Below are 27,004 nucleotides of genomic sequence, written 5' to 3'. Positions count from 1 at the left end.
TGGTTTCCATTTAGGCTATTTTTGTATCTCTTTCATGATTCCACTGCCCACCCCCCCATCCCCCAAAAGGATATATTTGTATATACTTAACTCAGAATAAGTTTTCCGTATATTATTTTCCCCCAGCAAAAAAGTCCTGGAGGGCATATTTTTTTTCTTTTATAATAGTAGGGACTATTTATGGAATGTTGTGCTTTCACCTAACCATTGCTTTTACCTGTTTCCCAGAAACAGTCCACCAAAGCTGAATTCAGCCATCTCCTTGCTTCATCTTAGTAGACAATTATTTACCAAGAGTTGCTGTGCCCAAAGATTTCATCAGGCTGCAGTTAAACTGGTGATGGGCTTCTCTATAATTGGATAGGCTAACCCTCAGATGATCATATCACAATCTATTACCAGGCTCACATTTGAAGCTATTCTATCTTGATATGGATCAGCTAAAGCTCATGCACCTCTCACAGTATCACTCCCCAACTCCTTAATATACATATTACATATAGGTGTATGTATATACACAATGTGCATACTATAGCTTTAAGTTGAAAATTTACACACAATTGGAGTCAGAAAATATATACATATATGATCATATATAAAAAAGCTATGTGGGATATGGCAATATATAACTGCAGGACTAAAAAGTATGTTACATGATCTATCATTTGGGCAAACCCATGAAAACATATATATACCTACATTCATACATTCTATAAGGTTATATTCATGCATTTTTGAGAAGGAACTTAAACATACATTTGTATCAGTGATGTTTAATCTTGGTTTCTAAGTTAGGTCACTCAAACTCTGCAGGCTTTTATTTCTTCATCCACAAAGATATACACATATACACACATACACCCACATACACATTCATACACAGACCCCTCTGATATATGTGTATGTATATATACACTCCTTTGATACACACACACACACACACACACACACACACACACACACACACAAAGGGTCACTGTTCTGTGCAGACTTTCAGCTGGTAAGTTCAAAGAAAGGCAATGTTACATAGTAGGTGGAGGGTTGGCCTTGGACTCAGGAATATTTGGGTTCAAGCCCTCCCTCTGACCCGAACTGCCTACATCATAGCAAGTCACTTAACTCTTCAGTGTTCCAGGAAGCTCTCTAGGGCATTAAGTTAAAGATCTTAATTCATGGAAGGTGTTTTCAAATCTAAGGAGTTATTGATACAAATGTAATCAAAGGTTTAGAAGAAAAAATGCTGAGGACCATATCACACTGGAGCTAGAAGGAACCTGAAGAGTTTACCTAGACCAAATCTTTCATTTTACAAGAGCAAATGGTCAAAGAGATTATTTTCTCATATGGTAGATGTCATGATTACATTTTCATCCTGCTTCCCCACTCACTGAATATTTCCCAATTATCCTTCAAAATAAAACCTCTTTAACCTAAGAAATTGCTAAATAAAAAAAAACTATAAATAGTTTCACTATAATGTGGCAATTCTGGGAAAGAAAAAGGGATGTAACTTAAAATCTTGAAAGGGTTTTAAGCTGAAGAAAATGGAAGATCTTCAGGGGCTTTGTTAAATAAAAATTTCTTGAATGATGAAATTGATAGTACTACTGTCATCTTCCTAAGGAAAAAAACTACCACTAGAACATACACGTGCAAAGGAAAAAACTAACAAAGTATAATTATATAACCTAATTCTTTCACATTTCTAGACTTAGGTTCTTAAAATTGTAAATTAGTAAGAATTATTTCTTTCTGGGTGAAAAGCTACCTTCTGGTAAATTTCAACACTTTACAACTTAATTGTTAAGACTTTAAAACATTCATTGCTATTTTGGTTGCTACTGAGCAATTTTAAACTTTAAAAAAATTTTTGTTTTTATTTTACAAACATTTTTCTACTTGTATATTTTTCAACTCTTTCAAGGAGACTACCTACAAAGTATTAGTTTTTTGGTTTGTTTGATAAATCTTGAATCTTGATTAAATTCCTCATGAGGCAGCTTGCTATGAGGGTAGAAGAAATGTTTGGAGGCAGGAAGTCTTGGACTACAGTTCTGCCTTTAGACTACAAAGGTTAGAAGATTCTGGGCAAGTTACTTAACTTCTCAGTGCTTCATGCAATTTTCCATTAACATAAATTACAAACCAACTGCTATTCTAATTTGGTAGGGGCAGTTCCCTGATTAGGAATTCCTTACATCATAGGTTTGGACTAAAAACAATTTTTAAATGCTACTATGTAATACAAATCACATATTTATTTTTAGCCTTGAAAACTTTTCTCTGGTAGCAAATGAAAATTTAATGGAAAATATTTCTACTATATAGCAAAGTATTTAAGTTAGTGCTTTGGTATATCAGTGCCATCTGCTGGAAAGTTAATACAATGAAATTATCAAACTACCTGAGTTGCTTTCTGATTTCCTAAAAAGAAAAATGTGCTTTTTGATGATGTTAAACAAATGAGTTTATTTCTATTTGGAAATACTAGCAGGCTTTTAAATATATACATATATGTGTGTATGTATATGTATGTGTGTATGTATGTATTTGCATACATATATTTCATTATCAATATGTATCAACTATTAATTTGATTTACAATTTTAATATGTAAGAAATACTGGAATAGTAATATATGCAGAATATATGTTTAGATAAAAATTTTTGTTATTAGAGTGTAGGCTTAGTTTGTAAGTTATTAAAGTCACTAAAACTTTGAACTTTAATTTCCTCATCTGTAAAAATGAAGGGTTTGGAATTGATAATCTATAAGGTCTCTTACTGCTCTGCCAGTCTATATAAAAGTCCTTCCTTTTGCATTGTGCTACTATTATCTGTTTACTTTATTTACTAAAACATAGTACCTATTCAAAAAGGGCACCAAATTAAGTTATTTTTCTATAATCAACTGAATATAGCAGAATAAGTACCTGAATCATGCCTTTTTGATAATGCTTTCATTGAGGAAAAAAGCATGATTAATGCAACTGGAAACTATACATTTTAATCCCACTTTTTACAATTAATTTCTCATAGGATGTGCTCTTCACATTCACTATCACTGTAGTAGGGATACCAACATAGCATTCTCAGGAGAAATTAAGACATACAATTGCAATTAACCCTGTAAAAGAAAATATCAAATTAAAAATTCTAAATGATAATATAGAAACATACAAAGATTGCTTAACTGACTTTAATAAACAGGACACAAAGACCCTAATTTTGAAATTATTATGCAAAATACACAGATGTTTACTGCTTTTTCTTTAAAAAAATATAAAATAAATAAGCAAGACATGTGAAAATAGGCAAGTTTTCATTAAATAAAAGACAAACTTTTTTTAAAGAAAAAAATGTTGATTTGATTTCAACATCATATGAAGAATGGAAATCATTGTTACCAATATTCAATTTTATTAAACAAATAAAAAATTTATATTTAGAAAACTTTTAACTGTCATCTGCTTCAAGATTTATGTTGCTCCCAAATTTTGCATACAACTGAACTTTCAAATCAGCTAACACCCGTTGGATTGACTCAACTCTGGATTCTAATGCTTCAATTTCATCTTGCAAATTTTTCTGGAAAAGGAGAAGATAACTGGTTAGTAACAATTCTATTCAAGTTATTCTTAGGTGATTTCTGAAGAATTATATCAGAAATAATATTTAAAAGACTTAAAAGACTTATAAGAAGCAAATGAATGGCACAGCAATTTGGTAATTATATTCAAATATATATCACCATTTTCAAAACCAAGAATCTTTGTATTTTGGAAGTAAAGGTATAATGATCTGTTTTTAATTTTTTGAAATCAATATACAAAAACATGTTTATAATTACAGAGCAAACAAAAACAAAGATTCCCAATATACCTTAGCTTCTTCCAACATTTCTTGAGTTTCATCTTGAGAATGGCTAATAAAAACATCACCAATTTGATAGGGAATCATTAAAGTATCTTCATCCATCATCAATATATCATCACAAGCATCCTCTAAATTTTGAAGCTGTTTCTATAATTCCAAGAGAAAATATCATTAAAAAAGGAGATTTTTAAACTAATACAAATACAAGTAGCAAGTAACTTTCATTTGAGACAAGGAGATTTCAATTTCTATAAGTATATCTCCAAAGGTAATTAAAAGTTAAACATAAAAATAAAATCTTAAATGATAAACTTTAAGATGATTTTTAAAGTGAAACTTTATGCAATACATCACCTCTAGACTGCTACAGATATTTAGTTTCTGAAGTCACAGTAATTAAAAAGCTGTAACATATCACTAAAATAAATTCACTTTTTGCCAATAAGAAGTTTAATATTTTCCTAATACCTTTTTAATGTCTATTTCTTCCTTCAGTTCTGTGATTCTACTAGTATTCCGGGCAAATTTGTTAATCTTTTGTTGGTCTTCAAAAGTAACGTTGACATCTTCTGCAGCCTGAAAAACACATTTTTATTTTTTCCATAAAACAACTTATTTTAATCAGTGAAGTACCATAAACTATTAATTTATTCTGTAAGTCTTCTGGTGTGTCCAACCCGCAAGCCACCCTCAAAGCCCATTCGTATGGCCCCTCTTGTGTTAACAGAAAATGAAGGGAAAGTTGAGCACAGCTACCAACAACTGCAACATCAAAGATCGGCTTAAACCTTAACTTAACTAACAAGACTCACCTTTTTCATATAACTAACATTGTACAGGTTCACAAACTGCCAGAGGTTTTTTTGTTTTTTTGAAAAAATATGCATGTAGGAATTCATTATATGTCTCATCATAATTGTGACAGACATTTTATCATATGCAGCATTCATTGTTATTTTGTCAATGGATTTTGAAGTTTCTAGATTTTAGAAAATATCAACTACATTTCAATATATTTGCTACTCCAATATCAGATGACATTAATATTTGCCTGCAAACAAGCAAATAGTATGTATAAAGTTGCAATCAGATATGCAATTTAAAAGAAAAATTGATTCAAGTGTCTTTATTGAACTTTTATAAGTTATATCAGCCAAAAGAAACATGGCCTGCTCATGACATCGCTTTTGGAAAGAACATATTATTTGTGAGTTAAATTTTTTCCCCTCTGAAACATCCAAAAAAGTAAAACTAAAACAAAAATTTCAGATGAATTCTTGAAAATATTCTTCATATCACTACCTCTATTAAACCAAATTTAGATGCACTGGTATTAAAAGCATGTTTAATATTCACATTAAAAAATGATATGTTCTTAAGAGATAGATGCCCATGCTTTAGAGAAATCATAGGGCCTAAAAGAATTATCACCTGAAATAACTCATGGCAGACAGGTTCTTAGACAGAGATGTCCTATGGGAGAGAATCACAGTTTCTCTCTCTCTCTCTCTCTCTCTCTCTCTCTCTCTCAGAGAAAGGAGGAATGATTTTGGAACATTTGGAAATTAAAGCAGACCTCTACCATGGAGTAACAGGAAAGACCAAATATCACTCTGACAGTGTAACAGGTGAGGGACAAAAAAGTAGAACACTGAGGCAGAAAAAATGTGCAAGAAATATTTATCAAAGCAATTATGCTTAATGATCAAATCTGTTAGAAGCAATAGTTATTATTTATGTCAAGCAAAACTGGAAAGCATTTGGTTAATAGTGAAGAGATCTGTTTTTACAGATGGTAGCAATGACAAACTTTTAACTATTAGACTACAACAGGTTCTGAAATAAGAAAAGGGGTAGAAAACATTTTTCCTTTTCCTTACAAAAAGTTTCCTGTTCAAGACTCAACGGCATTTATACTGTTAGACAAGCTTTTGCACCTAAATATCTAAACATTCTTTATAATATATTTCTTAAAAAATAAGTTTTTATTTTCTGGTTTTCACATCACCACAGTATTCCATGCATGTATCCTTCCCTTGGCCCTTCTCAGGAAGTAATCTCATGTAACAAAAAATTAATTTTTTAGAGAGGGGGAAAAGTCAATACAATTGATCAATACATTGAAAAAGAACAAAAATATATGCATTGTGTAGCCTATGGACCTCCCACCATCACCAAAAAGGTGTGGACTAGGAGTGTTTTCTCCTTCGAGATTCTTTTAAATAATATTTGATGTTTATAATTTTGATTCATTTACTTTTAATTTTGTGGAGTCACTGTTCTTTCAATACATATTTTCAATATACTGTGTATATTGTTTTCTTGGCTGTTTACTTCATTCTGCACCAATTCCTATCGATCTTTCCATAGTCATCATATACACATCATTTCTTATAGCACAGTAATATTCCAAGGTAGGAGCCCACAAGAGAGTTAGAAGAAGCAATACCAGGACACCCTGAAGGTCTATCTTAAGAACTAATTGTACAGCATAGGAAACACTGCCACAGGACTATCCAGCATGGCATGCCCTCATCAGTGAGGGTACTATATGAGGAAGGCAGAATTGAAGCAGCTCAAAGGAAACATGTCATACCTAAGTTTAGAGTGCCCACCCCAGGTGTTCACATGGACTATTTGTGCCCGACCTGTGGTAGAGTATGCCTCACATTGATCAGTCACAATCAGGTACATTTAATTTGTCTCAAACATAGTGATATCATTTGGTCTTCTTTGATAAAGAAGGACAAGAATCAACAAATCAATTTTTCATTACATTGTTTAGCCATTCTCCAATTCATGGACATATACTTTGTTTCCAATTCTTAGCTGTCACAAAAAATATATTGTTATGAATAATTTAGAGCACATAGGGAAATTTTTCTTATCAATGTCTTTTTTGGGGTATAAGGGAGTAATGGATAGAGTCTTTGAGTCAAAGTATAGATATTTTAGTCACTTTATTTGCATAATTCCAAATTGCTTTACAAAACAGTTATGCCATTTCACAGTTCCACCAACAATATATATATTAGTGATATATAATATATATTATATATATTTTTTTAATATCTATCTTTTCACAATCCTTCCTGTTTAACATTTTTGGTCATTTTTGCCTATTTGCCAGATATGGGGTTGCTTTGATTTTATTTTGCTTGATATTAGTGATTTGGACCATTTTCATTTTGCAGTTCTTTTGAGATGTGCTTGGTCATATTTTTTTATTATTATTTTTTTATTTATTTATTTTAGGTTTTTGCAAGGCAAATGGGGCTAAGTGGCTTGCCCAAGGCCACACAGCTAGGTAATTATTAAGTATCTGAGGCCAGATTTGAACTTAGGTAGGTACTCCTGACTCCAGGGCCGGTGCTCTATCCACTTGTGCCACCTAGCTGTACCTTGTTCATATTCTTTAAACATCTACTGTGGGAAAAACTCATGCCCTAAGAATATTTTTCCCTATATAATTTAGATTTTCATTTAATAGAAAACACTGTATTACTGAATTCTGTTTCTGAATGTCCTGATCTATCTCTCTCTCTCTCTCTCTTCATTAACACCAGATGATATAATTTGCTTTTCAATATACTTTGAGATCTGGAAGTGGTATGCTATTTGTCCTTGCTTCTTTTCATCACTTCTATTATTCTAGTTATTTTCTTATTTCTAAATAATTTTTGTTATTTTATCAAGTTCTGTAGAGTATCCCCTTGGTAATTTGATAGGTATAACATTAAAAGTATAAATTCATTTTGGTATGATTATTATTTTTATTATATTGGCACAACCCTATCCACAAGCACTGAATATTCCTCCAGTAAAAGCTGATCCTTTATTGCCTTAAGGAGGTAGTAAATGAATCTTTACAAATCTTTTATGTTCTTTGAGAGGTTGAACTTCAGATATTTTATAGATTTTGTAGTTATTCGAAATGAAATTTTTCTATTTTTTTGATTCTTTTATTTTCTTACTATCATCAGAAAAAAATGTTAATGGGGGGGATTCATTTCATAGTCCACAAATCTGCTTAAGCAATTGTCGCAATTAACACTTGCTGATTTCCTGAAATTTTCCAAATACACCACATCAGCAAACAAGTTTTATCACCTCTTTTATCTATTATTTAACTACTTCTTCATCTTATTGCTACTCTAGCATTTCCAGAACTATATCAAATAGAAGTAGGGAGAATGGGCAACCTCGCTTCATTCCCATATCTAGAATATCCCCATTACATGTGATGCTGGCTTTTAGTTTTAGATAAATGATTTTCATGATACTAAAGGTTTTGTTTGTTTTGTTTTTATTTTCAAAACTTATTTCTTGCAAGTATAAGATTATGATGTGGTTTTGGATGTTCTTGTTTTAAATATGATTAATTATGTCAATTGTGTTATCCTCAACTGTTCTCACTCACCCCAGATATCAAAGCAGTTGTCAAGCTTGTTGATTATACCTTCAGAGTATCTCCTATGTACTCTCCCCTTCTCTCTCCTGACTCTGATGCAGACCTATTATTACTTCATACCTTGACTATTTCTATAGTCTTCTGATTGATCTCCTTGACCCTAGTCTCCCCCAACTCTGATCCACTCATCTACCAAAGTGATTTTCCTTAAGCACAGATCTGATCATATCAACCTCTCACCATTCAATAAATTCCAAAAATCCTGTTTGTCTTTTAATACCCTTTATAACTTTTTAGCCTTCTCTTTTTTTTACTTCCCTCTATAATATAAAGTATAATAAAGTATGGAATAGTCTAAACAATCTAAAAATCCAGGAACACTAGACTTCTTCCTATGCCTCTCTCAAGACACTTCATCTCCCAACATTGTATTTTCACCCACTGTCCTCCATGTCTGTTACACTCACCCTTTTCATCTATGCCTCTGAGTTTCTGATCATCTCCAGAAGAAGAAAGTTGGTCCCCCTTATTACTAATGACATTCCTCTGAGATTATCATCAGATAGCATACACATATCGCACATGCATGTCTGTGTATGTTTTTATCTTGAATGTATATAGTAGTTTGCCTGTTCCCTCCATTAAAATGTGAGTTTCTTGAGTTTAGGGGATGTTTTGGGCTTTCTTTGTACCCCAGAACTCAGGATAATGTCTGGTTCTTACTAACTACATAATAAATGCTTTTTGTTTGTCTGCTTGCCATACAGCATATTGAAAGTTAGATCTGCTATTTTGGATCTAAAAATTTTTAGATTGCACTATGACACTTTGTCCCAAAATCTATAAACCTTAAAAGCTTAATTTATTTTGGTAATGTGAATCATAAAAATGAAATACAAAGTATCCTATGTCTTAGTAGCTTTTAGCTATCATAAGACATTAAGAAGAGGATGCTTTTTGTGACAAGGAAACAAAGTCAGATGTGAATATATATATATATATATATATATATATATATATATATGTCTTTTACTTATTTATTTAATTAGCACAGGAATTTGTTTCATTTTCCTGGGCATGAATTCTAATAGTCATTTGACTTACAGATCCCAAAAGTCAGAGGAAATCATTAAAATGCAAGTAAGAATCAAACTGAAAATTAATTACAAGGAAAGATTACATACAATAGGAAACAGATAAGTACAAAGTACCTTCCAGAGGAAGAAAGAACTAACAAGTGAGGGAAAGCAGCAAAAAGGTGAATGTGGCATTTGAACTGAACCTTGAAGGAAACTGGGAATTTTATAAAGTGGAAGTAAGGACACAATGCATTTCATGTATGATGGAAAATATCCTATGCAAAAGAAATAATTTGTCAAGTTATGAGAAGAGATCATATTGGCTGGAAAATAAGAGCTTGAAAAGGGAATATGAAATAAGTAGAAAAGATGGATGAAAACAATTGTGGAGAGATGTAAATGGAAGGTTAACAAAGTTCTAGTTCATTAATTTAGAAGCAAGAGGAAACCACTGACAATTTTTACTGAGTAACATTGTCAGAACTGTATTTTGGAATATTAATTTGAAAACCATATGGAGAATAGTTAAAGAGAAGATACTATTACCTAGCTGTGTGGCCTTGGGCAAGCCACTTAACCCCATTTGCCTTGCAAAACAAAAAAAGAGAAGATACTAGAAGCAAGGAGACCAATTAGGAAGCTAAAGCTTCAAACAACAGGTAATGAGGGCTTTAAACAGAATGGTGGATATATGACTGGAGAGAATCAACATGAATGAATATAAATTGAAGAATAAGGGGGGAAAAAAGAAAGACTGAATTGAATATGAATGACTAGAAGGATAAATGAAGTAGGCCCCTGGTCACTTTTTCCAATACTAGCTGGAACTTTGCTCATTCTTCGTGGGTTCTCCCCCTACCTCTATTATTCAGTAACATCTCCTTTGAGGTCATGTAATTCATATCTAACACCCAAAAGAAATAGGGGAGTATAGAAGAGGAATGGGTTTTGAGGGAAATGAATTATATTTGGATACAACAGGTTCAAAATGTAGCTAGGTCTTCCAAGGGGAGATGTACCACAAGTTGTTAATTAAGGGCTGGAGTTCAGCAGAGATGAGTGCTAGATATAGTGTGGTTAGTTTTAACATATTAACAAGGCTATATACACTACGTACCTTTAGACCTGGGACTATTGATCTTTTTAGGTAAATGATCTCCCTTTCCAAATGAATTGTACATTCCTCAAGCAGAGACAATGTCAAAGAATCAAAAAAATCTGAGTCAAGGGAATATGGGTACTACATAGTTGATAGAAAAGATGCTAAATGGTTTGCCCAAGGCCACACATACTTTACTTTTAAACCTCTTAGTATTTTTTAGGGCCTTGAAAGTTCAATGTTTGCTGAAAATAGATTAAACATAAGGACTAGTTCAATGTTTGTTGATAAAATAGACTGAGTATAGAATTCTAACAGTCAACAAGTCAAGAGGAGTTACTAAGTAGCCACTATGTGGGCAGTCACTATGATAAATAAGGAGGATTCAAAGAAAGGCAAAACCAGTCCTTTCCCTCAAGCTTACTATGGAACTGGGGAGAAAAAATACAAATATATAAATAGTATAGCTATACTATACAGTACATATATATATATATATATCGTGTGTGTATATAGTATGCATAGATAGATAGATAGATAGATAGATAGATAGATAGATAGATACTATACAGTATATGGATATACAGTATAAACTGGAGACAATCACATAGGGAAAGCCCTAACATTAAAGGAGTGAAGAACTTAGAAGACAGAATTTTAATTGAGACTTGAAGGAAGTCAGTGAAGCTAGGAGAGATGACAAGGGAAAACACTGCATTCTAAGATGACAATGAAAATGCAGAGAATTAGGAGAGGCATATACTACACTGACACTACATAGTGCTTTAAAGTTTATTGTTAGTCATTTTTCAGTTGTGTCTGAATCTTCATATCACCTTTTGGGATTTTCTTGGCAAACATAACTGGAATGGTTTGCCATTCTCTTCTCCAGTTCATTTTATCAATGAGTAAACTATGACTTTTTACACAGCTAATAACTGTCTGAGGCTGCATCTGAATCCAGGTCTTCCTGATTTCAGGTCCAGCACTCTATCCACTGTATCACCTAGTTGCCTTATTTTAAAATTTACAAAGTGTTTAATATCCATTGCCTTATTTCTTTGTGAGGTAGGTTCAAGGAGTATTATTTTCTCATCTTTACAGAAAGGTAACTGACAAGTCAAATGCTTGCTGCCACACAACTAGTGACAGTAACAGGATCAGAAAGAACACTGTCTTCCTGACTCAAGTGTAGAATTCTGCACACTATGTCATGCTACCTCTCATATGAGGCTATGGATCATGACAAAAGTCAATATTTTTAATATAAAAGCTGCTTTAAATTATTATATATTATATTTGTTAGAATTGCTTCCCTCCAAAATTGGAAGTTAGTATGGAAGAAACTTAGATTAGACCAACACCTCACACCCTATACCAAGATAAGATTCAAATGGTTACAGGATTTAGACATAAAAAACAATACTATAAGCAAACTAGAAGATCAAGGACTAGTTTACCTGTCAGATCTATGGAAAGGGGAGCAATTTATAACTAAGGAAGAGATGGAGAACATCACTAAAAACAAACTAGATTACATTAAAAAGCTTTTGCACAGGCAAAACCACAGTAACCAAGATCAAAAGAAATGTAGTAAACTGGGGAAACAATCTTTACAACTAATGTTTCTGACAAAGGACTCATTTCTAAAATATACAGAGAACTGAGTCGAATTTTTTGGGGAAAAAAAGCCATTCCCCAATTGACAAATGGTCAAAGGATACGCAAAGGCAATTTACAGATGAGGAGATCAAAGCAATTCATAGTCATATGAAAAATTGCTCTAAATCATTAATTATTAGAGAAATACAAATTAAAGCTTCTCTGAGGTACCACCTCACACCTCTCAGACTGGCCAATATGATGAGAAAGGATAACAATCATTGTGGGAAGGGTTGTGGGAAATCTGGGACACTATTACACTGTTGATGGAGCTGTGAACTCATCCAACCTTTGTGGAGAGAAATTTGGAACTACATCCAAAGGCCAACAAAAATGTCCATACCCTTTGATCCAGCAATACCACTACTGGGTCTATACCCTGAAGAGATGATGAAAAAAGGTAAAAACATCATTCATACAAAAATATTCATAGAAGTCCTGTCTGTGGTGGCAAAGAGTTGGAAATCAAGTAAATGTCCTTCAATTGGGGAATGGCTTAGCAAACTGTGGTATATGTATGTCATGGAACACTATTCTATTAGAAACCAGGAGAGATTTGCATGAATTGATACTGAGCAAGATGAGCAGAACCAGAAAAACACTGTATACCCTAACAGCAAGATGGGGTCAATGATCAACTTTGATGGACTCGTTTGTTCCATCAGTGCAGCAATTGGGGACAATTTGGGGCTGTCTGTGATGGAGAGTATCATCTGTATCCAGAGAAAGACCTGTAGAGTTTGAACAAAGACCATTCAATTTAGATCAATGTATACCATGGAAACAATGTAACTGGCAAATTGCCTTCTGTTGGGGGTAGGGGGAGGGAGTAAGATTAGGGGAAAAATTGTAAAACCCAAAATAAATAAAATCTTTATAAAAACAAATGAATTGCTTCCCTCCCCCTAAGCCCCCCCAACATCTTTGAAAAAGTACAAGCATTATCCACATTTTACCATAATAAAATAAGTTAAATAATCTGCTCAACCTCACAAACATTAATCATTTCACCCCCTCTTGCTGATTCTAAATCATTTCTCAAGGCAGCTGGTCCATTACTTAACAGAGACATTCACCCTGAGTATCCTAATTCCCTGTTCTATATCACAAAATCCCTTTAGCATCCTCTCCCCATTCTAGCTTCCTTCACTCCCATCTCTGATGGAGAGGTCCTTATCTTCACCAAGGTCAACTGCTCTACTTTTATCCTACTCTGGCAGATTATCCTGGCAGTCATTCCCTTCCCTCTTTGTGATCTCCTCACCACCACCCCCAGACCCACACCCCCATCTAAGAGAACAGGGCACTGAGTAGAGTAGAAGGGTACAGATTCAAATAGAACAGAAGGCATAGATAGATTCAAATCCTTCTTTTGCTGTTAGAAGAAAGTAACTTCCTTTCATCCTAATTTTTTTTTTCTCTCCTACTACTCCTTCCATCTTCTAGCTCTCATTAACTACCTCCCCCTCCAAGTGATAAAGTAGGCCCTGGTCACTTTTTCCAATACTGGCTGGAACTTTCCTCATTCCTTGTGGTTCTCCCCCTACCTCTATTCAGTAATATCTCCTTTGAGGTCATGCAATTCATATCTACCACCCAATCAAAAGCCTGGAAGTTATTGTAGCCCTACAGGTCACTCCCCTTCCTTTCTCAGTGATTTTTGGTTCAAAATTTTTCTATCATCTCCATCTCCTAAAAGGGGATTTTAATATCCATAATGATTCTCTTTCAAACACCCTTATGGTTTCCCATTATGTTTTTCAATCTAATCACTTCCCATACTTTCATCCCACTTCAGGTACACACAAAGACGATCATAGCCTTGATCTTGCCATCACCTACAAATATACTGTCTCTATGTTGAAGAAATACAAAATCCCCTTATTTGACCAACATCTACTGGCTTTCCAATTTTCCCCTGTACCTTCTCCTGCCAAACTCTACTCTTTGTCCACTTATGTGCCCTTCAATCACTCAACCCTTCAGTGCTCTCTGGATCATCTCCTCTGAAGTTCCTCTCCCTCATCTTAACTCCTTGGTGAACCAGTCAACTTTATACTGTGTTCTCCAGTCCTAAACTACCCTTCCTAGATTACAAACATGTATGTCCATGTCTCTGGGACCCTTCCATCTTTTTCCCATCCTATTTCCTATCTCTCTCTTCTGCCTTTGTGGCTAAACTGCTTGAAAAGTTGATCAATAATAGGTGCTTCCACTTTCCTCTCAGTCTGGCAATTAAAACCCTTCACAATCTGGCTCGAATAACCTTTCTGACTTCATTATACATTACTTCCCTTAAAATGATTTAACCAACCATCCTGCTAGTCCTCATCCATTGTATTCAATTTCCAGCTCGAGGATGCTGCAGTGATTAGGAGACCCAGTTGGATCTCCTAATTGGTTCCCTACCCCAAGTCTTTTACTCCATATCTACCAAAGTAAGCAAAGTGATTTTCCTTAAGTGTAGATCTATCCAGGTCACTCCCTTATTCAAAATTCAATGAGAAGCTTCCTATTGCCTCTAGGATATATATATACATATACATATACATACATACATATATATATATATATATATATATATATATATATACATAATCTTAAAGTCCTTCACAACAGTCCTTCAGCCAAATCCCCTCTTCTAACCTAATTAGATATTATTCTACCCACTACATCTTGCCATCCAATCAAACAGCCTTCTTCTCTTTGTTCCACACTGGGTACTACATCTTCCATCTAACTCACTTTCTTGAAGGAATAGTTCAAAGCCACCTTCTAAAGGCAATCCTTCCTGATTCCCTAGCTGCTAGAGCAGAGTAGGTGCTTAAGTGCTTGCTGATTGATCTACCTGTACAAACTGTCTTTCCAGACTAGAAGCAGGTCAAGTGTGAAAACAATTCATTTTTTGTCTTTTCATCCCAAGCACCTGCACATACAATCTGCTTATTGATTGATTAGGTGTCAGGGTCAGAATTCAAACTCAGTCTATCAAATCCAAGTCCATCATTTCCCCCCATACATTTCACTAAGATGAATCTCAATTTTACTATGGAATGTAACAAATCCCAACCTCCTCAAAAGAGAAAGTAATTCTTAATAGAGATGGTGGCAGTCTTTTATATAGATGTAGCTATAGATGATATAGATAGAGATAGAGACGATTAGATATAGATATAGATGATTACATATATAGATGATTAGATATAGATATAGATATAGATATAGATATATATATAGATATAGATGATTAGGTACAGATATAGATATTGATAGATATAGACAGAGATATAGATATAGATTATATAGAAAGACACAGAGATGCGATATAGATATGTAGATATATAGATATATAGAAACAGACTTATATACAGAGATATAGATACAGATATGTAGCGATATATAGAGATAGGGATAGCTATAGATATATAGATAGTTATATAGATGTAGACAGATATATAGAGAAATATACAGGTAACAGGTAAAGATATGCATTTTTTCCTTTTAAATAACCAGCCTTTGGAAATTCATAGTGGGTGAAGACAAGCTGTGCCTAAGTTTTCACTTAAGGGTCATTTCAGACCGGCGGTCACTGACTGCTGGCTTTCCCCCTCCCTCAGTGAGCTCGGCCCATGCACTGACCGCTCTGGGGCTCGTCTGTAAAGTGAGCAGCGGGTCTCGGGGTCCGCCTGCGGCTCAGGCCAAACGCGTCCCTTCTGACCCCGGGTGAGCCCCAGTCCGGGGTCACTGGGCCCGAGCTCGAGTCCGGCCCCAGCCACGAGCTGCGCGGCCCGGCGGCGAGGCGCGGGGGGCCGCAGGACCAAGCCTCTGCCAGCTCCGGGGTGGGCAGGCCGGGGCTCTGCCCGCCGCTGCCCCGGGCGGTCGGGGGCGGCTGCCGCGCCGGGAGGCTGGGGCACGAAGGCCCAGGGCCCGGCCCGGGCGGCCCCGCTGGCTGCGGCACGCCGGGCTCTAAGACCTCGGCCCAGGCCCCGGGGCGCCGAGGAGCCGCAGGCAGGCAGCTCCGGGGGCCCTTCCTCGGCCCCGCGCCGGCCGCGCCGGAGCCCCGCTTCCCGGCGGCAGAGGCGAGGCCGCGGCGTGCGCAGGCCCCTCGGGCCCACGGCCGCGTCCGGCACACCGACGGGCCCCGGGAGCCCGGGCCCTCCGCCGCCCCCTCGCCGGCTCCGGCACCCCGCGGCCCCCGGGCCGGCCGAGGCCCCGACGCCCCGGCCCAAAGCCCCAGAACCCCGCGGAGCCCCACTCACCGCCTTCTTCATGGTGGCGGCCATTTTGGGACTGAACCATCTCCGGACGGGGGGGGGGGCTCAAGCCGCCCGGCTCAGCCTGCAGCCCCGCCTCGGCTTCCTTCTGTGGGGGGGGGGGGGTACCTCCCGGTGGGGGGGGCTCTACTCTCGGCCCCCCGCTCTCCGACGCTCGCTTTTTAGCCCCCGGGAACCAGAGGGAGGCAGACAGGAGGGAGCACTTGGTATCTCCTTCTTAAAGGCACAGGCCCCGCCGAGCCTCGGCCTCCACTCAGCGGGGGCGCGGCGAGGGGGCGGGGCCCCGGAGCGCCGGGAGGGGCGGGGCCCGGCGGCGCTGCCCAATGGGAGGAGGGAGGCCTGTGACGGGGCCCGAGACCCCGCCCTGGGGCCCCGCTGGCCCGGGCAGCCGCCGCCTCGTGGAGGCTCGTTCGGATGCTTGGCTTTTGTAGTGACCAGACCGTGGATCGGATTAGAGGGAGGGGGCGCTGCACCCACTTTCCGCTCCAGAGTCATCTGCACCTGGCCCCGAAGGTGGGGCAGCCAGGCTTAAGCGACTTGTCCAAGGTCACACAGCCAGTCTGAGATCGCACTTGAACTCAGGGCCGCCCTTCATAAATAAGGCGAATAAAACATACGGTTGACCCACTGACTGTTTGACGTGAGTAGTTTATGCTAAAGAGGTTGGTGAGATCTGCGACCTGCCAGGTCACCCCCACCTGTCCCAGGCACTGCTGGAATGGCCACTTCATAGCCTATCAACGCTTTAAACCGCCCCCCCCCACACACACACACACAGACACACACACACTTCAATTCATCCTCCACATAGCAAGCAAAGGGATTTTCCTCAAGTGCAACATGACACACGGGTCAGTTAAGCTCCCTGACTCCCTATTTTCTACTACTGAAATGAAACGCCAGCTCCACTATCATTTTAAAGCCTTCCACAATCCGACTCTAACCTGTGCTTGCAGTCCCGTTACCCTTTACCCTTCTTTAAGTATCTACAATCCAGCCAAACTGGCTCTTTTCCTATTTTTCACGCAGCAGTAGGATAGTTTTTTCTAATCTTTGTATAATTTCTTCTCTTTATGCTGGGACTGCACTCACTCCTTTCTTTTCTCTTTTCGAATCTCAACTTTCAAAACTTACTTCAAACACTGTCTTCCTCCTCTGTGTCATTTTCTTCTCTCCCATCTAAATTAGCTTTTGTTTATTTTGTAAATGTTTTTATATATAAATGTATACATATATGTTGTATGTGTGTATATGTATGTTTATGTCTTCCCCTGAAACTCCTCAAGGGAAGTGAATATTTGTTTTTGTGTTGCCAACAGCTTTGAGGGATGTATTTTGAATGCTTTAAAATTTTAAGAACAGCATTATTAATAGATGTTTACAAACACATAATTTCTTTTTTTAATTTATATTTTTACACATTACCAAAATAGTCCCTATGGAAGAGCAAATACAATCCCCCCCTTACCCCCCAAAAATAAAAAAAACCCACAAGAAACAAAGTGAAAGAGAGTGAAATAAATTTTTGTTTTCAGTCTGTGTTCAGATACCATCATCAGCTCTATCACTGAGGTGGGTCCAGTTCTTTAATCTAAGTCCATGAGAGAAGTTATTGCCATATTTTCCCCCATAGTTGCTATTGATTGTAATTCGCTCCATCCATTCCTCCCTATTTCCATTTATTCTATTTTTCTCTCTCACTCTGTCCCTTTTAAAAAATGTATTATGGGGCAACCAAGTGGCACAGTGGACAGAGCACTGGCCCCGGGGCCAGGAGGCCCAAGCCTACATCCCATCCCCAACACCCAGCAATCACTCAGCCTTGTGGTCCTAGGTAGCCCCCCACCCCACCACCTTGAAAAAACAAAACTGCCTTCTCCCACCATCTACCCTCTCCTCTATTACCTACATCCCCCTCCACTCACTCATCCTCTTTCTCCCATCCTCTTCCTCTCCTTTTTCCTCTAGAGTAAAAGACTTCTATACCCTATTAAGTGTATATATTGTTTCTTCTCTGAGCCAGTTCTGATGAGAATGAAGGTTCACTCATTTTCTCTCATCTTCCACTCTATTGCAAAAGCTTTTTATTGACTTTTACACAAAATAACTTGTCCCCCTCCACCTCTCTTTCCCTTTCTCTCAGTACATTCCCTTTTTACAATATATTTTACCTTCATATTAAGCTCCCACCTGTGCTTTGTCTAAATATGCTTCTCCTAATTGCTCCATTAAATAAGAAGGTTCTTATGAGTTATCAGTATCATCTTCCCATGCAGGAACACACCCAATTCAACACCATTAGATCCTTCATAATTTGTCCTTTCTGTCTACCCCCTCTATTCTTTGCCTGAATCCTATACTTGGAAATTGAACCTTCTGTTCAGCTCTTGCTATTTAAACAGAAACATTTGAAATTCCCCTGTTCCACTGAATGCCTGTCTTTTCCCTGAAGAGGATGTTCAGGTTTTTTGGGTAGTTGATTCTCAGTTGCATTCCAAGCTCTCTTGCCTTCCAGAATATTATATTCCAAGCCCAACATGCCCTTTATATGGATGCTGCTAAATCCTGTGTAATCCTGATTGTAATCCTCCATGATATTTGAATTGTTTCCTTCTGACTGTAATATATTCTCTTTGACTTCAGGGGTTCTGGAATTTGTCTATAATATTCCTGGGGGTTATTTTCTTTTTGGATCTCATTCAGAAAGAGATCAGTGGATTCTCTCAATTTCTATTTTACCCTCTGCTTCTAGGATATCAGGGCAATTTTCCTGTAGGAATTCTTTAAAAATGAAGTCAAGTCTCTTTTCCTGATCATGATTTTCACATAGCTCTATAATTATTAAATTGTTTCTTCTGGATCTGTTTTCCAGGTCAATTGTTTTTCCCATAAGATAGTTTACATTCAAAATTTTCATTCTTTTGCTATTGTATTATTGTTTATTGATTCTTCACAAAGTCATCAGCTTCCCTTAGCTCCATTCTACATTTGAAGGAGTTGTTTTCTTTAGAAAGCTTTCTTATCTCCTTTTCCATCTGGCCAATTCTGCTTTTTAGGGCATTCTCCTCACTAACATTTTGGACTGCTTTTTTCCATTTGACCTAAACTGGTTTTTAACATGATGTTTTCTTTGGCATTTTTTTGGTATCTCCTTGACCAAGCTGCTGACTTGGTTTTCATGTTTTTCCATACATTGCTTACATTTCTTTTTCCCAATTTTTCCTCGACCTCCCTAACTTGATTTTCAAAATCTTTTTTGAGCTCTGCCATAGTCTGAATCCAACTCCTATTCTTCTTTGGAGGCTTTGTATACAGAAGCTTGGACTTTATCCACTTCTGAGTGTGTTTTGATCCTCCATGGGACCAAAGTAATTATCTAAGGTCAGGTTCTTTTTTTTTCTGTTTACTCATTTTCCCAGACTGTGCCCTGGATTGGGGTGTTTCCCAAGCTTTTGAGTGTTATTGGGACACCCTTGCAAGGGACTCAGTTCTTTCAATGTCTTCTGAGAGACTCTGACTGCTTTTCTAGTCTGTGCTCTGGTCTGTGGATGAACACAGGTACTCCCCTCTGCCCCCGAGCTATGAGGAGGGTCCCTGCTCTATGGTAATAGGGGATCCCAGACTGCAACCAGGGTCTGAATATGGACAAAGCACCAGAGTCCTGCCCCAGGAAAAGAGTAAATACCTTGATAGTCTCTGCCCATCCCCTTACCTTCTATGGGTTGAGCACTCTGGGAGTAGCTGCTGGGCAGCTCCAATGGCCTGCTTCTGTTTCCTGGGATCTGGACAGTGCAGAGGGCTACAACTGTGCTGAGGGCCACACTGACCTGGGCTCGCCTCTCACTCTGGCAGAGATTTTCCTGCTGATCTTCCAAGTTGTGCTTGATTGGGAGTTATGGAAACTACTTCTGTTGCCACAACCTGGCACCCCCAGGGACCCAGGCATCCTACAGGCTATTCCAGCAAGGTTAGAGCTCCTGTGTTCCTGCACAGTGTTATCCTAGCTGTGCTGCCACCCCCTCCTACCTCCATGGAACAGAGCCTTCCCATGATGTTCCAGATTGCCTTGAGCTGGAGAATTGCCTCACTTGGTCTTTCTGTGGGTTTTGTCTCTGAAAAATTTTAGAGTCAGAATTTTAAGGTTTTTGAAATATTTTGGAAGAGAGCTTCTGGGGAATTCTGCCCTCATGTTGCCATCTTGGCTCCACACCTCACATACACATAATTTCAAAGTAAATAGAATGAAATATGAAGGCCAACCAGAAGAAATCAAAACCATGGAAGTAAAGGATGAAGCAAATATAGTTCCTGAACGATCTGCTCCTAGAGTGGTCCCAAAAATAATTTCAATGAGTCCAAAGATTAGCCTACAATCCCCAAATTGCAATCAATTACAAGAGCAATTATTTTGTCCACTTGTTCATAGTCTATCAAATACTTAGAAGAAAAATGTCTGTCAAAAAGCAAGCACTTAGTAAATGCTCATTGTTGATTAATAGATTGATCATTGATCATAAAATCCTTGAAAGTGGGAAGATGGGGAAGCTAGTTGGTGCAGTGGATAGAGCACTGGCCCTGGAGTCAGGAGGACTTCAGTTCAAATCCAGTTCCAGCCTTTTAATAATTACCTATCTGTGTGACCTTGGACAAGTCATTTAACCCCCACCTTGCAAAAAAAAGGTGGGAAGAAGAGGCAGAGCTAAGATGGCAGAGTAAAGACAGGATTTTGCCTAAGCTTTCCCCTAAACTCCTCCAAATATCTTTAAATTATGACTGCACAAATTCCAAAATTGCAGAACCCACAAAAAGAGTGAAACAATTTTCTAACATAAGACAATTTAAAAGGTTGTCAGAAAAGGTCTGCTGCACCAGGGTGAGAGAGGATCCTAGTCCAGTGAGCACAACCCAGCCCTAATAAATCAGCATCAGGCCATGGGGTGCCTGAATCAGTGGCTTCAAGACCTCTCAGCCAACAGACACCAAAGACAACCTAGAAGGTCAGCAGGAAAGGTTCTTTGAACCAGGGTGAGAGTGGAACACAGTACAGCATATGTAGCACCAACACACACCTAGCCAAGCAAATTAGGAGCAGGTCTCAGGAGCCGCTAAATTAGCAGCAGTAGCAGCTGCAGCTGCAGCACTCTTCCAGAACTTTAAACCCAAACCCAACTGGGCAGGAGGAGATTACAGAGACTCTAATGCTTTGCCCAAACTCATTTCTGGTCTCACTTCCTAGGGTAACGTTCTCTAGAGTTTGCAGCCTCAGGGGAGCTTCTTCACAGTTCCAGGGCAGAAAAAAGTACATCCTCTACCCTGAAAGCAGAATCCTACTTTAACAGACTTAAAAGTAAAGTAATATCCTAGGAAAGGGAGTAAACAATAGGGAAACACTGACTATAGAAAGATACTGTGGTGACAAGGAAAGGCAAAATACATACTTGAAAGAAGATAAAGTCAAAGTTTCTACATCAAAGACTTCAATAAAAATATGAATTGGTCTCAGGACATGAAAGAACTCAAAAAAATAATTTGAAAAATCAAGTACAAAAGGTAAGAGGAGAAATTGGGAAAAGAAATAAGAATGTTACAAGAAAATCATGGGAAAAGTCCATTTGGTAATGGAGGACTTCAGGAGTACCTAAGTTCAAATCTGAGCTCAGACACTTAATAATTGCCTAGCTGTGTGGCCTTGGGCAAGCTACTTAATCCCATTTGCCTTGCAAAAAAATTTAAAAAAAAACCCAGACTGGGCCAAATGGTAAAAAGAGTTGCTAAAAGGCCAATGAGGAAAAGAATGCCTTAAAAAGCAGAATTGGACAAATAGATAAAACACAAAAATTCACTGAAAGAAAAAAACTGCTTTAAAAAAATTGGCCAAATGGAAAAGGAGGAGCAAAACCTCAAAAGAAAATTACATTAAATATATAATTCAGCAAAGGAAAGCAAATGACTTTATGAGAAATCAGGAAACAATAAAGCAAAGCCAAAAGAATATAAAACTTGAAGACAGTGTGAACTATCTCATTGGGAAAAAACTGACCTGGAAAATAAATCTAGGAGATGTAATTTAAAATTTATTAGCATACTTGAAAGCAGTGATCAAAAAAAAGAACCTAGACATCATTTTCAAGACATTAAGGAAAACTGTTCTGCTATTCTAGAACCAGATGATAAAATGGCAATTAAAAGAATTCACCAAAATGAAAACTCCAAAGAATATCATAACCAAGTTAAATGAGCTCTCAAGTTAAAGAGAAAATATTTCAAGCACCCAGAAAGAAAACAATTCAAGTATCATGCAGCTTCTACTTTGAAGGATCAAAGGACTTGGAATATATGCCTGAGGGCAAAAGAACTTGGATCACAACCAAAATTCAACTACCCAGCAAAATTGAGCATATTCTTTCTGGGGAAAAGATGGTGATGCAATGAAATAGGGGGCTTTCAAATTTTCCTGATGAGAAGACCAGAGCTAAATAGAAAATTTGATACAAGACACAAGAGAAGTATTAAAAAATAGGAATGTGAAATCATAAGGGACAATGCTAAACAGTTTATATTTCTACATGGGAAGATGTTAATGGTAACTCATAACTTCCTCATTTTTTTTTTTAGGTTTTTGCAAGGCAAATGGGGTTAAGTGGTTGCTCAAGGCCACACAGCTAGGTAATTATTAAGTCTCTGAGGTTGAATTTGAATTCAGGTACTCCTGACTCCAGGGCTGGCGCTCTATCCATTGAGCCACCTTTCTCATTATTAACATAGTTAGTATATAGTAAATAGCAAGGGCATGATATGAGTTGAATATGACAGGCTGATATTTAAAAATATAAAATTAAGGGATTATAGAGGAATGTACTGGGAGAAAGGGAAAAGGAGGTAGAACAGAGGCAAGATAAAACTTTTACAATGGAAGAAAATGGGGAGGTGAGGATAGCAAGAGTCTTTACTCTCACCCAAACTGGTCAAAGAAGGAATAGCATATACTTAACTAGACATAGAAATCTATCTTACCTTGCAGGAAAGTAGGAGGGGAAGGGAATGAGAGAAGGGAGAGTGATAGGGGGAAGTAAGATTGGGGAAGGGGTAGTCAGAAGATCTAGTGTATATACATACATATATATATATATAATACATTTCACTATCCATTGGCTCATGTTAAGTCTTTTCAGGTTTTTCTGAGTATCCTACTCATTTCTTATAGCTGAATAGTATTCCATCATAATCATTTATCTCAATTTATCTCCACTTGATGGGTCATCCCCTCAATTTCCAAATCTTTACCATCAGAAAAGAACTGCTATAAAAGGATAAAAAGAGGAAATAAAATAAATGAAAAAATAGGATGAGAAGAAATAGTTGTGAAAAAAAATTTTGAAGCAAGTTTTTATTTCTTAAACATATATAGAACTGAGTCAAATTTATAAAAAGAGTCATTCTCCAATTGATCAGAAGATATTGGCAGTTTTCAGAATTAAAGCCATTTATAGTCATATAAAAATGCTCTCACAGTTTATTGGAGAAAATCAAATTAATACAATTCTGAAGTACTACCTCATACCTATTAGATTGGCTAACTGGACAATAAAAGAAAATTATGTTGGAGAGGTGGGAAAAATGAGACATTAATGCATTGTGAACTGATTATACCATTTTGTAGGACAATTTGAAACTATGCCCTAAGGGCTATAAAAATCCATGCATACCTTTTGACCTAACTATACCACCATCAGGTCAGTGTTCTAAAAGAGATAAAAAACCAAAAAGGAAAAGGCATATACATACATATATATATATATATATATATATATATATATATATATATATATATATATATATACACTGATAGTGATATGTACTATATACAAAATAACAATGATATTGTAAGATGATCAGCTGTGAATGACTTACCTATTCTCAGCAATACTGTGACCCAAGAAAACTCTAAAGGACTTATGATGAAAAATATGATCCATCCCCAAAGAAAGAACTAGTGGCATCTGAATATAGATTTAACTGTACTTCTTTTTAAATTTATTTTTCTCAAGGGTTTTTAATCTATATATTTTTTACAACATGACTATTTTGGAAATGTTTTACATGATTACACATGTATAACATATTAAATTATTTGTCTTCTTTTAGGGGATAGGGAAGATAGAAGGAAAGAATTTGGAATTCAGAGTGTAAAAAGTGAATGTTAAAATTTTTACCTGAGAGTAAGGAAAGCATAATACTAAATATTTTTAATTAAGTGGAGAAAGGCACTATCTTGCTATTTTCTTTATCATCAAAATTATTAAAATCTGAATTACATGGCAATTTAGGATTTATATAATACATTCAATATTTTATTTCATGATATACTACAAAGAATGATAGATTTGTATCCAAGGTACCTAAATTTAAATCTTAGCTCTGCTGCTTAAATATTATGTGACATTTGAGAAAGCTATTTCATTCATTCTAGGTCTCAATTTTCACATCTGCAAAATGAAAGGGGTCCCTTTCACCTCTATAAAATTTAATGGAATCTCATTTGATTATATTTGTTTATTTCTAGACCAGTCAAATAGTACCACTAGAAGGCAGTGTGGCATAATGTAATGGAGTCTCGAAACTTGGATATACATACAACCAGAGTGACTTTAGACCAATTAATCATCTTTCTCAGCATTGGTTTCCTCCTCTGGCATCAAAACATAGTCATTGTGATCGACATGTTTTTGCAAGGCTTAAGAGGTTCTGTAAACATGAGCTGCTTTTATGGAGTAGAACCACTATTCATCTGATAAGTACTTATCTCAGGTAGGAAGCACAATGAATAGAGTGCTCAATTTAGAATCTGAAAAGATCTTGCCTCAGATAGTTATTATCTGTGTGACCCTGAACTTTACCCTCAGTCTGCCTCAGTTTTCTCATCTGTAAAATGGGGGTAATACCCTATCTCACAGAGTTATAGTGAAGATAAAGTAGATAGACAACACTATAAAATAGACAATACTGGATGAATTTTGTTTATTTATTTCCCATACAAAAAAGCAGTCTGGTTTAATGGATAGAGAACCATCCTTGGAGCCAAGAAGACATGAATTCAAGTTCTGCCATTGACATATTAATTATGACCTTGGACAGGTCACTAAACCTCCCAATGCTTTAGGCAAGTCTCTAAAACCATACCTTTCAGAGATGACACAAACTGCCAAGTATTCAGGGAATACTCAAAACAATAAATTCATTCAATCATATCTGTGCATGAACTGTATTAGAGCTCAGTTAAATGCCACTGCAGGTAGTTTGTTATACAATGTTGATAGAATTTTTCTCCAATTTTCTCTTTAATATGAGTCAGTTTGACTTCTCCCTGAATTATATTTGTTTAATAAAGTTCATATGCTACATGTAAAAAAAAGTGCTAGTTGGCTACTTCTGCCACAAGTGGTGGGCAGTCACATGACTCGATGGTTAGGGCTCTTGGAGGAGGGAGTCAAGATGACAGCGGAGCTGGTGGAGGCCAAAAATATTATGATAAATTTTAGAGTTTCTGATCTCCAGATGATTCTTGGTTTTGTTGACCAAAATAAGAGAGAAGTTAAACATGAATTTGTCATCAGGGCACTAGAGCTTGTCTAATATGATTGCAGCTCTGAAGTCTTCAAGAAAGTGGACTTAAACAATAAAAGCAAATGATTGATTGATCGATATGGTTGTCCCTCAGAATCAAGTCTATGACATCAAGTAAATGATGATATAGCACGAATATTATGTTGATTAAAGTGAAGGGAATATTGTGCAAAGACATCCTTCTCTAACTGCCTTTTCCAGAACCATCTTACTCAGTGGCTTCATTATACAGGAAACAGGACTTCTGATGTTGTTCTGTCTCTCCATAGTCTAATAATCAATATGGTAATTTTTTGGCAGTAATCTTTCAACAGTAGGGTAAAGCTAACTTATCTCAAATCACAGTTCTGTTGATGGTATATGACTACAAGCATGGAACACCAACACCAGGACCTTAAAAAAATCACAATTTAAGATGATACAAAGAACAAAGGGAAAAAATTATGGATAGATTGATTACTTGAATGTTAGGCATAGCATAGAAGATATCATCCAAAGTATTATTTCTTAAAGAATCATATAGCAAAAAATAGGCATTGCAAATTCCATATATGCTATAGATTTCAAAAATATAAAGGAAAAACTCCAGAACATTGGGAAAATTCTTTTTTTTTAAACCAACAAAGCAGAATAAATTCAGATCCAAAACCAGATGGTGCATGTGTGTATATGTGAGGGTGTTAAATGTGTTGTGTGTATTTCTGAAGACTCTAGGATTCTGAAGGAAAACATTCTCCCCATATTAGACTATGCCAGGAGGTTATGGCAGATTGGAGGATTTGGAGGATTTTTGGAAATATATGCATAAAAATAGTATAGAATGGACCCTCTCCCCTGCCCTCTGCCAAGATGACACTGAAGGTGAAAACCGCAGTTGTTCCCCCACAAGACAGCAAATCCAAGGCCTTGAAAATCAAGAAGGCAATGTTGAAGGGTCTCCATAAGCATATAAAGATCCACCACTTTCTGGTGACCTAAC

At 37.0% G+C, this 27,004-nt stretch overlaps 1 protein-coding gene across 1 annotated transcript; it reads right to left on the bottom strand.

Moving 5' to 3' along the window:
- Positions 1–113: 113 nt before the first annotated feature.
- PFDN4 (prefoldin subunit 4) lies at positions 114–16,672 on the bottom strand. The gene is made up of 4 exons (XM_074210286.1): positions 16,387–16,672; positions 4,345–4,452; positions 3,883–4,023; positions 114–3,588 (listed from the first exon to the last, which is right to left on the bottom strand). The coding sequence occupies exons 1-4, from the start codon at positions 16,408–16,410 to the stop codon at positions 3,457–3,459; spliced, it is 405 nt and encodes a 134-aa protein (XP_074066387.1). The 5' UTR covers positions 16,411–16,672; the 3' UTR covers positions 114–3,456.
- Positions 16,673–27,004: the final 10,332 nt, after the last annotated feature.

Source organism: Macrotis lagotis, chromosome 1 (genome assembly GCF_037893015.1).
Source record: "Macrotis lagotis isolate mMagLag1 chromosome 1, bilby.v1.9.chrom.fasta, whole genome shotgun sequence".
Taxonomy (NCBI): domain Eukaryota; kingdom Metazoa; phylum Chordata; class Mammalia; order Peramelemorphia; family Peramelidae; genus Macrotis; species Macrotis lagotis.
This window is presented reverse-complemented; position numbering and strand designations above follow the sequence as displayed.

Bases quoted from the DNA above. Each gene is read 5' to 3' on its own strand.
- PFDN4 (XM_074210286.1), bottom strand. From the start codon at position 16,410: ATGGCCGCCACCATGAAGAAGGCG. The intron at 4,453-16,386 runs GTGAGTGGGGCT...TGTGTTTTTCAG, and splicing joins CCGCCACCATGAAGAAGGCG to GCTGCAGAAGATGTCAACGT. The intron at 3,589-3,882 runs GTATATTGGGAA...CTCCTTTTCCAG, and splicing joins AAATGTTGGAAGAAGCTAAG to AAAAATTTGCAAGATGAAAT.